We start from the raw sequence: 12,092 nt of genomic DNA, 5'->3' as shown, positions 1-12,092 counted from the left end.
AGTATATTTAAGACGCGGGTAGATAGGTTTTTGGTAGGCAAGGGGATTAAGGGTTATGGGGAGAAAGCGGGAAAGTGGAACTGAGCCACTTCAGATCAGCCATGATCTTATTGAATGGCGGGGCAGGCTCGAGGGGCTAGATGGCCTACTCCTGCTCCTATTTCTTATGTTCTTATGTTCTTGTGCAAGAAACAATACTTTTCACTGTATATTAAATATGTGACAATAATAAATCAAATCAAATTAAATAATGCTCTTTAGGGAGGTAAATCTGCTGGTTTACATTTAACATGTTACCTTGGCTGGCTTTGATGTGACTCCAAATTTACAATAATGTGGTTGATTCTGAACTACTCTCTGAAATGGACACTCAGTTCAAAGGCAATTAGAGATAGGCAACAAATACTGGCCTTGCCATTATATTCCCATCCCGTGAAAAAAACAGATTTTTTAAAATAGTCATCACTCTGATAAATTATGCTACAATTCCATTTATGTCATCTGCATTTGGCACATACAACTGTATTGGGTACAAGGTGGCACAGTGGCACATTGGTTAGCAGTGCTGCCTCACAGCAGCAGGGACCCATGTTCAATTCCTGGCTTGGGTCACTGCATGGAGTTTGCACATTTTCTCCGTGTCTGTGTGGATATCCTCCAGGTGCTCCGGTTTCCATCCACAGTCTGAAAGAAGTGCTGGTTAGGTACATTGACCCAAACAGGCACCAAGTGTAGCAACTGGGGAATTTCACAATAGCTTCATTGCAGTGTTAATATAAGCCTTGCTTGTGACTAGTAAATAAACAAACTTTATGGAAATGTCAAATGAGACACACAGGTAATCCTAGATAAGAGAAGATAGTATGGATGGAAGTTTCCATTTGTGAGACTAAATGTATTCACAGGCAGTTTTGGCAATGCCAACACCACTAAGTGGAATTGCAGGACATTGTGCTCAGTTGCTCATTAAATTATGCACAGATGAGTATTGTGCTGAGTCACCTGGTGTGCCAGGAGCTAATTCATCCATCTGCCGTCAGCTGGCAGGTTTGAAGATCCGGGTGCCATATTGAAATGCCTGTCCAACTCAGACTGCTCCCTCTCACCAGCCCATCTGTCTTCAGGATACTTGCAGTGATGTCTTCAGTAATAAGAAGAAAACTGAAAACCTCAAGAGGAAGATAACACTGCACTTCACCCACCAGACCCTAATCAGAGTGTGCAGGCAAATCCTATACCCCAGGGATGGCTCCAGGAAGCACACCAACCTCAAGTCTCCAGCCTCGGAGTCTTTGACCTGACCGAACAGGTCAGCATGACTGGCAATCGCACCTGAAACACCATCCAGAGTATGATCATTCGCTCTGTCAGGGCAAGCTCCCTCCAACATCAAAATCTAAACCTAACATCAAGCACTCAAACAGCTACTTTTATTTTATTCATTTGTGGTACTTGGATGTTGCTGGCTGGCCAGCATTGATTGCCCATCTCTAGTTGCCCTTTGAGGGCAATTGAGGATCAACCACATTGCAGTGGCTCTGAAATTACATGTAGATTAGGCCAGGAAAGGACAGCAGATTTCCTTCCCTAAAGGGCATTAATAAACCAGATGGGGTTTTCTGGCAATGGTTTCATGGTCATCACTAGATTCTTAATTCCAATTTTTTTAATATATTGAATTCAAATTCTACCTTCTGTCATGACAGGATCCAAATTCAACTTCCCAGAACATTAGCTGAGTTTCTGGATTAATAGTCTATTGATAATACCAGTAGGCCATCACTTCCTCCTCTTCATAGACCTCACATAACTTTAGTGAGAGATACACATCAACACACTTTCTCTGATGGAACCTTTCACATCATCACAATCCCATCTATATCACTCCATCTTTTGGCCCTCCTGGGGAGAACTCACCACATATAGGAGACATGCACCCTACCCTACCTCTGCTCCATCCCTCCTCATCTCACGCTTTTCTTTCAGGCGCACTATAGGTGTAAAAGATCACAGACCAGGGGATGGATGACCAAGGTCATTTCCCTCATTGAGTTCAAGGAAGCTGCAGCCTCCGGGTTGGGAGAACAGGGATCGTTCCTGGGGGCAAGGGGAGATCGGCCTCTCCCAGTAACCTAGCGTGGATCACAGCTCTATCACTTTATCAGATCCTGACGATCACAGTGAGTCACATGCAGTCAAATATAGCTCATGCACATCACAAACCCAATTGTCTATTTTCTGGTCACCAGCACTTCAAGGCCCACAAGGCAGTCAAACAGCAGTCCAAGCCCCCTGACCACATCCGAGGATGAATTTCTGGAAGATGAGTCACTGTGCTCACTGGCACTCTCCACCAGCACAGAGACACACACACATCAGTGGGGCAGAACATTAGATTAGAATCAGGCTCATTTCCTGGAGAGCAGCTCACTGCCATGTCCCCACAGCAGTCGGATGCAGGGACAGCCCAGAAATCCGGCACTTGGAGGGCGGCTGGAGACCAGCCATCTGTTCAGTCTCAGTCAGATGATGAGCTCCTGGAAGTGGCAGCCAGCTCTCTGCTGGAGATCCAATGACAGGTGGTGGAAGGTCTGGCAAAGATTCAACAGTCAATCAGCAGACAAGAGCGTATGCTGAAGGAGTCCATCTGTGTTCTGTCTAAAATCATGGCTCCGACATGTGGGACTTTGCTTCAGCAGATCTTGCCAGGCTTTAACTCAGCCCTGCACTCCATTGCTACACACCATGGTGAGCACCATCAAGATCTGATGACATAGGACAAGTCACTTTGACCTCCCTCCAGGTTAGCGGGGGGAAGTGTGCAAGGATGTGGGCTGTGGAGCCAAGGATTCAGTCTTGCAGGGAGGAAGAGTGTGTGAGGGTCAGGTTGCATTTTGGAGGCAGTGATGGGGTTTGGATGTGTCTTTGGGGAGGGAGAATTTCTGAGTTTGTGAGGAGAGAGTGGGTGGATGAAGAGCAGAGTGAGTATTACCTGAAATCCAGAATCACAGCTTCAGAGATAAACGATGATTCCAATTTTTGCAGATCTTGGATTGAAGCCGATAAAAACGCGGGATTAGCTGTGCAAATTCCTACTTTTTCAGATACACCATTAAAATCAAGGTCAGTTTCTTTAGCAACATGACACTATCAATCTGCAATCAAAAATCGAAGTCGAGGGAAGAGGATGAAACTGGGCAAAAAGACATTTCATCATTTTATTTTTAAAAGCTCAAAGTACTGATTAATGCCCATTCATCCACATTTTGTGGCTCCTACTTGTATGTTCTATGGGCTGAGGATGGGTGGGAAGAGCATAAGGTTGTGGGGGAGAAAGGACAGAAATGAACGTGAGCACATGCCTCCACTAACCGTAAATCCGCCTCTGTCCACAAGGTCTTTTAACACAATAAACAAGTTTATGTCGAATCAATTCACAGTGACTTTATCTAAATAGCAAACATCATATTTGTTTCTTAATTCTAGTACATGCTTTGAAAATATGTTCCATCTCTATTCATTTGCTAAACCCCCATTGGTGCTGAGCTGCCACCGTTTAAAATCTACCAAATAATCTAAAGACGGGCAAGTTAATTGAGTTTGATTCTAGGAAAAGCAGCTTCTGGGAATCTGGTAATGATTTTAATTCAGCCTGGAAGGAAGAGAGGGGGATAAACCTGCTAACTACAGGCAGTCTGAGGAAAATCTTTACAGACAGCAATCCAGGACCAAATTTATTGGCATTTTAGAAAGTACGGACTAATAAATGTAAGTCAGCATGGATTTTTTAAAAGCAAATCGTGCCTGACTAACTTAATTGGGTTCTTTGATGAAGTAGCAGGGAAAGGTGAGGAGGGCAGTGCGGTTGATGTGCACATGGACATTCAAAAGGCCTTTCACAAAGTAAGCAAAATGAAAACACATGGGGTTAGTAGGGGTAGTGGAGCGTGGAGACAAAGCTGCCTAAGCACAAGAAGCAAAGAGCAATAGTGAACGGTTACTTTTCAGTCTGAAGTCACACTTACAATCATGTTCCCTCTAGGGTTGGTGTAAGGACTTCTGCTCATTTAAATACATATTGATGATTGGACATGGGTATACTGGGCATAATTTGGGAGTTTACAGATGACATTAAATGTATAAACATAGCGAACAATGAAGAGGGTAATAACAGATTTCAGGAAGGACAATGTGTGTGGAAGGAGCACTGATCACAGGTAATCAGTGATCAGTGCTCCTTCCACACACATTGTCGGCCACTTTAGGACTTGAACAGCAGATTAGGTGTAAAGATTCGCATTCTAATCAGTAATCTCTAAACTGTCTGTGCTTTATATGCTCTGTCCGAGGCCAGATCTCTCCATTCACCTGACGAAGAGGGAGACCCCTCGAAAGCTTGTGAGTTTACTATCAAATAAATCGGTTGGACTAAAACCTGGTGTTGTCAGACTTTTTACTGTGTCCACACACAGATACAGGGAATCCATCCCTTCCCAAAAGCAGCGCTCCTTAAGCAGTGTCAGCCTAGCACCCTGGCACTGCTCACTGGGCACCATGGCACTGTCCACAGGGCAACAGGCAGTATCAGGAAGAAATGGTACCAGTTTGGTGGGAAAAAAATGGGAAAGGCCACAGATAATAAATAATGGAGATGAGGAACAAATAGACCTGGTGATGAATGTACACTTATCTCTGTAGATGCAGAAGAAGTTGAGAAGGCCATTGAATAGAAACCTACAGGGCCCTTAGTTTCATCAATAGACGTATAGAACACAAAAGCTAGAATGTTATGCCAGATCTTTGTCAAACAATTAGGCCCCAGCTGGACTATAATATTCAGTTCTGCATACCATACTTTAGGAGGGTTGACAAGTCTTCAGGGTGGGTGCAGATTTGATTTACTAGAATATCCAAGGACTAACGGTTCAGCTAAGTGCAGCGACTGGAGAAGCTGCAATGTTTGCTTTAGAAGGTTAAGAGGCTATTTTAGAAGTGTTTAAAGTCATCAACCATTTTGATAGGTCAAATAAGCAAAAACTGTTAACAGTGGCACAAAGATTAGTAACCAGAGGGCACTATTCCTTTTTTTTGTGGAATGTAAGCATGGCTAAATCCAGCATTTATCACCCACCACCAATTGCCCTCAGGAATTAGTGGTGGTGAGCTGCTTTCCTGAAACACTGCAGTTCATGTCATAGAGGTTTACAGGTGGAAACAGGCTCTTCAGCCCAACTTGTCCAGGTACACCCAGAGTGCTGTTTGGGAAGGAGTCTCAGATTTATGATCCAGCAATATCAAACGAAATTCCATCATTCTTCTGCTTTGTGCCTTCTGAATAGCGGACAGACTTTAGGCAGTTAAGAGGTGAGTTACTCGCCACAGAATTCCCAGCCTCTGACTTGCTCGTCTAACCACAGTATTTGTATTGCTATTCCAATTAAGTTTCTTGTCAGCATTGATTCCAAGGATGTTGGCAGGATTCAATGATGATAATGCTTTAAATTTCATTGGGAAATAGCTAGTATTTCTCTTGTTGGAGATGGTCATTGCCTGGCACTTGCGTGAATGTTACTTACAACTGATCAGCACAGGCCTGAATGTTGGCCAGGTACCACTGAATGCCGGAATGAACTCCTTTGTAATCTGCAGAGTTGCAAATGGAATTATGCATTGCGCCATAATCAATCAACATCCCCACTTCAGACCTTATGATGGAGTGAAGATAATAGATGAAGCATACACCCAGCCAGGCAGGACCTCACCACAACTTCTGGGGTTAGCCTTTTTGTATGGCACCAGCGAATTCTCATGTCAAAACCCTTTGCCACTGTGAGCATGCCATTCTGTGAGTGGGAATTGTTTGATTATGATTTAAAAAAGATGGTTGTGGTTGTCAGAGATAAATTATCTTAATCCCAGGATATTACTTTAGGAATTCCTCAGGATCTGAGACCTGACTTTCCAAAGCTGTTCCCATCTGATTGGCACCCAAACAAGAAAACCTACAACAGTAGATTTATAATTAGATAATGCAGTGTCCTTTTCAGTAGTTTCCTCAGAACAAATTTAAATAATAGCACCAAAATCCTTTTTCTGCCAAATGAATGATAGAGGCAGTTAAGGGTCAACTTGACGAATGCATGAATGGATGAGAATGGAAGGAATACGGACTCCATAAGTGCATGCAGTTTCAATTTAGGCAGACATCATGATCGGCACAGGTTTGGAGGGCCGAAAGACCTGTTCCTGTGTTGTACTGTTCTTTGAAGAGGTTGAAGGTAAACTAAATGTATCCTACCTTAGCGTTGCTCTTAGGTGGATCAATGCCTATATGTTAGGACCAATACGTGACCTCCCTCACAAAGGCCACAAGGATATCTGTTGTAGGCAATGTAACCGTGTTATTGTCATGGGGGATGTTGGAAATTAATGAAGTGAGTAGGTCAATGGACTGTTATGGGGTCTAATCTACCTATGCTTGTTCTTGGTTTTTCACCTTCCGCGCTGATACCAGCACTGAATTACTGGCGTAATCAGCTTTGTGCCTGGGAAGGGAACAAAACTTCCTTTAATAATAATGAGCTAATTTTAATATGTTCAGTGAGCCTGGGATGCAATCGTCCAGGTTCACTTGCCTTAACAGCCTCACTGGCAAAAATTACATATAGTCCCCAACAACATGAGCCTCTATGTAAAAAAAACTTGCCTCGCACATCTCTTTTAAACCTTGCCCCTCGCAACTTAACCCTATGCCTCTTGAATTGACTGTTCCATCCTAGGAAAAAGCTTCTGACTATCCACTCTGTCCATGCCCCTCATAATCTTGTAGACTTCTATCAGGTCACCCCTCAACCTCCATCATTCCAGTGAGGACAAAGCAAGTTTCTCTAATTTCTTCTCATAGCTAATGCCCTCCATACCAGGCAACATCCCAGTAAATCTTTTCTGTACTCTCTCCTATTGCTGGGGTGGTGATTGATAGGGGCTATTGCACAGGGGCAGCAGTCCAGGGGGCACAGTGAGCAGGGTAATGATCATCCAGGGATGGGGTAAACAGAGGCAGCGATCAACAGGATGGGTTTGAAAGGTTGAAAGACGGTGGCAATCAGCTGGTTGGGTGGGAGTGGGGACGGGGGGTGAATGGGAGCAGCAATTGACTGGGGAGCTGAATGGGGAGGGGGGGGCACAATCAGGAGGGGTGATCGGGGAGGGGGGTGGTTGGAGGGGGTTGGGGGGAGGCAATGTCAGGCAAGTGCAGGAGTGTCAATGCACTCTATACATATGCATTGGGAGATCAGGCACATGTGCAATAGCGCCTGCTAGCAATTAGCAACCAGCTTCCTGGTGTGAATAGACTCCACCCATTCCCCCACTCTCCCACAATCAGACTTTGCCTCTTTTTTTCCTAAGTGCCATAAGATAGCACCAGAGAGTTTGTCCAAAAAAAGGGTGAGATTCTCTCTCGTTTTCACAATAATTCAGCACTTAGAATTGTTTTAAATTGCTGCTCTTGTCTCTATTTTGCCAGTTGCACAAAATTTGAAATGGCTGCCACTTGAAGTCTGTGCTGAATTGTTACAGGAGCTGAAATGACTTGAAGCAGACAGTGTCATTGGGCAAATCAACTCATTGTCATGGATATCAAACCCAATCACTGCATAATGCAAAAATAGCAAACGTCGACAATGGGCAGAATTTCTACAACCTCCACCGCTTCCCGACCCCTGCCTTGCATCCCACATCCCCCCCCCCCCCCCCCCACCCCCCCACCCCACCACCTCTGCAGCATGTTTTGTGGTGATGGGAGGTGGTGGACTGCTCACTGACCACAGGATCTTATGGTACCACCGTTGTCAACAGGGTTTCCCTTTGAATGCGCTCCTTGCCATAGGGAAACCCATGGAAGGGGTGCACCGTTAGAGAGACTGTAAGATTCCACTGGCACAAATGGCAGCAAGATCTCAGTGTATGCGTGACCTTGAACAAAGTAATCATTCGAGACAATTATCCACTTCCCACAATTTAAACCTATCAATATCATTTCATGGCGCCACAATGTCCACCAAGCTCTACGTGCGGCAAAGCTATCATTCAATACCACTAGAGCAGTGAAGTCTCCATATTACAGTTTTTTTCTCATGAAGGTGCTGCAGAATGCTCAATGGACTAAGTTCAACACCTAGCACATTCCAGCAAATTGTTTCTTGAACCTTGTCAGAGATTTGCTTAGCCTACTTGGTGACAATGTTATCCATAGAAGGGATAAAGCAGAACATGATCAGCAGTATTCACTTGACTTGCTGAAGACAGTGTGATGCTCAGCAAGAATAAATGCACACTCATGGCACCTGGGATTAACTTTTCAGGGTCAGAGTGACAGCAGCTGGAGTAAAGCCAACACACGACAACATCTGAGCCATTAATGTGCTCCTGACCTCATCTAATGTGAAAGACTTGTCATCTTTCCTCAGTACTAACAACATGTCACAAATTCATTCCAAAGTGTGTGGAGATTGTAGAGTCCCTTTGAAAGTTATTTCACAAAGATACTCAATGGGAATGGAACAGTAAACACTGTTTGACATGTTAAAGGTGAAGATGGCATTTCTGCCAGTCCTTGCACATTTCAAGCAACATGTGGAAATATATATCACAACGAGTATATTAGAAGATGCGATTAGAGTTCAATTCAGCACATTGAAGGAAGCAAACGATGAATTGCTTACACACTGTCAGAAACTGAAGGTAAATACCCTACTGGAGAGCAAGAAGCACTAATCTCATCTGTGTTTGTGAACATTACCACATGTATCTCTGTGATAGAAAGTTCATTCTCCACACCAATCACCAAGTAATGGCTACATTGTTAGCCACATCAGGTTCTGGTCATCAACTTCTACACATCTGCAGATGGTCACATCTTATTCATCAGTACAACTTCAAGGTCAAGCATCTCACAGGCTCACACAACCAAGTTGCTGACCTGCTTAACTATATTACTATTGCAGAAAGCATCAGTGTTAACAAAGTGACCCGAGGTATTGAAAATCATGAATGTGATGATTTCACACATGAATGTGGTGGTATCACATGTGAATATGGTGATTTCACATGTGAATGTGGTGATTTCACATATGAATGGTGAGTTCACATATGACTATGAATCTTGTTACACAAGAGAAATTGAATGCAGAATCAGCAACAGACAGCGTGGTGAAGAAAATAAGCCAGTACCTAAAAATTGAGTAGCCTCACAAAAGAAGAGGAGAAACTTGGAACGTGACAATACTAATTCGAGTGAACATTATCTATCAAGACATCTGGATTATTTTAAAAGACAATCCAACTTCATCAAGTCAGGTAAATCCAATATATTTAAGACAAATGTTCTCGGATAAAAATTTTCATGGATATTTCCCAATGGTGCCCATGTGAACCAGTCATCCTTACTGAAGTAATTATTCTGCAGCTTTTACCATTTATTGTGCCTTTGAATTTCAGGTTGCCAGTAGGGGCTGTAACTTCTAAGCTCCAGGGCAGTGTAACTGGGGGGGTCCCCCAAAGATGTGCTGGGAAGCTGCCCCAGGAAGTTCCCAGTAAGATTTGCATAGTTAACATCTGATGGGCAATTGTCCTGCACTGGGAACCATCTGAAAATGTGATCTAAATCACAAACTTCAGATGGTTCTGATTGTGTTGTGTCAACAGTATCAATAGTTGCCCAGAAAAAGTTGAAACAGTTAAAACCACGTCTAATTTCTGGGTAACAACTGTACTGAGACACACCAATACCTCTAAGTCCCCAGAGGCATCCCTCGATCCCCTAACTGCCAGCTTGCATGGGACCTCACGCCCCATGAGACTCCTCAATCCATTAGCCAACAACTCACAGGGACTCCCCACCCCCACCAATCTCCCCCACCTCCTAACCACCTTCTCATTAGACTGCCCCTGATCCAGCAGACTCACCTTCTCCAACAGGGTTACCCATCCCCACAGGACTCCATCCTCCACACCCTGAAGGTGACTACTCCCCTCATAGCCCAACTTAAAAGGCCCACTCTGACCACTACTGTCCCATGAAGGGAAAATGCTGCATCACATCAACATATTACATTGGAGACTTGCAGCTTAATTTTTCAAAACTGAGGAGTGTTTCTTTAAGAAGTTGGTACTTATCAATCACAATCCATTCAGTTGTATGTAGCACCCTCAGGGGCTTTACAGTTTAGTTTTAGTTGGATTACTTCTGAAGCTTTTCCATAAGAACAGATATAGTGCTAAGTTAGGAGGCCTCAGTGAAGGTGATTTTTCATATGATAGTTGCAAACTCCAAAATAGTGAACAATAAAGTCACGCAGCCAAGCAAAGAAGCAGATAAATTATACCCAAGATGAAAAGACAGAAACAAACATACAGTTGACAGATTAGTCAATGGATGGGGATGGAGATGAAGATGGATATGGTACCTTTGCTTCTCTACATGTGAAAATGAGAATTATTGCTGATCTGGCATTTTTTATGGAATACGTTGGCGTGATGGACGGAGGAATACATCAGCAGCACAGAAACTGTGCTTTAACTAGTGAAACCAACATTTCAAAGATTCACAAGCACAGGCCCATATTTTAAGGAAGCCAGTGACATCCCAGAAGCAATGCGACAAATATGATTCCAATATCTTCCTTCATTCAGAACACAATGAATTCACCAATTTCAATTTCTCTTGTTTTACTTTGTAAAATTAATTATAAATAAATGTAAATTGTTTTCCTGGGGTTACCTGACAGAGAATATTACTGTATTTCGAAATCTACAAGTATTTTACAATACTCAAAGGAGTAACAGCTGGCAGATCACATTCTCTTTTTGTAGCACAACATTATAGCGACATACATTACTTGCAAATCTCAGCATTACCAGTCATTGTTCAATGATATCCTTTCTTGTAAGACTTCTTACATTGTTTAATTGTACATGTGGTGATATCCTTTTCTTTAGTGATTAAAATGAAACAAACTGGAACAAATTAAACCAATATATTTCTGGAAGTCAACTGCTGGAGCATGTGAATAAATATTAAAGATTTTAGCTTTTGGAAAGATGATGTTTGACACTTTCAAGTGTCAAGGTATCCTACACACATAAAATAAATTAGGAATCTCACTCTAAGCCAGTGCCGACATCCAATCTGTGCAAACATGGGAAATTGATGAGCAGAAAAAGGCCAGCTAGTTCATTAAACCTGCCCCATACCAGAGCATCATGATCAAACATCCCTAGCTTCCCACGCACTGACACAACACCCCAGATTTATCATCTCCCTGGAGAGGTACATAGGTGCATATGCGATACTTTGAAGTCAAGCCATTTATTCCTACCAAAAGGGAATTATCAGATATATATGAAGGATTACAATACCTTCTTTTAATTTCTGCTGGTTAACTTCCTCTCTTTTCTGTGCACAGTAAACATCTCGTGTTTGTATGCCGCCTCCACACAAGGCTGATTGATTGCTTCTGCGCCGGTCCTGCTGACTGAGTAGAGGAGTCACCTGGCACTCATTCCAGTCTGTGGTTTTCCATATATACCTAAAGGAAAATTAAAGCGGCATATGGTTTCCTTTCCTTCTATGTGTGGATCTCTATACATGAGAAATTTCAATAGAAAAAAAATCAAAACTTAAATTTACGCTCATCAATTAATGCATTCTAACAGTTCAACATTCGGATGTGCTAGACTCAGAATTTATCAGTTTCCCCGTCTTCGCTCATAGCCTGGATAATAAGAATAATCTGTCTACATATGTGAAAAAGAAAGTTATAAAATAACCATGTTTAAAATTTAAATGATAGCCGAAAGTTTAAAAAGTTCAAGATCTTGGTGTAGTTCCTGAATTAGAACATATTTCCATCATTAGTATTCATTTGCATATTTTATTTTGCAGATATTGTGAACTGAGATGTGTACTTACATTTTATATCTTAAATTATGAACGATTGGAGACACATCAGAATCACTTACTGGAAATGTTTAAACATTTTGAAGGGGCATTTGTTGTCAGGGGGCTAAGACCTTAAACTCCATGTTTT

General features: G+C 42.7%; 1 protein-coding gene across 1 annotated transcript in view; it reads right to left on the bottom strand.

Moving 5' to 3' along the window:
* Nucleotides 1–12,092, bottom strand: part of thsd7ba (thrombospondin, type I, domain containing 7Ba) — a 769,281-nt gene that overhangs the window by 472,356 nt on the left and 284,833 nt on the right. The window contains exon 5 of the mRNA XM_080198282.1: nucleotides 11,422–11,591. Coding sequence (XP_080054408.1) covers nucleotides 11,422–11,591 — 170 coding nt within the window. The remainder of the gene's footprint in view (nucleotides 1–11,421; nucleotides 11,592–12,092) is intronic.

Source organism: Carcharhinus amblyrhynchos, chromosome 11 (genome assembly GCF_965287045.1).
Source record: "Carcharhinus amblyrhynchos chromosome 11, sCarAmb.v2.hapA, whole genome shotgun sequence".
Classification (NCBI taxonomy): Eukaryota; Metazoa; Chordata; class Chondrichthyes; order Carcharhiniformes; family Carcharhinidae; genus Carcharhinus; species Carcharhinus amblyrhynchos.
Note: the sequence above shows the minus strand (reverse complement) of the source record. Positions and strands in the feature narration are given on the sequence as shown.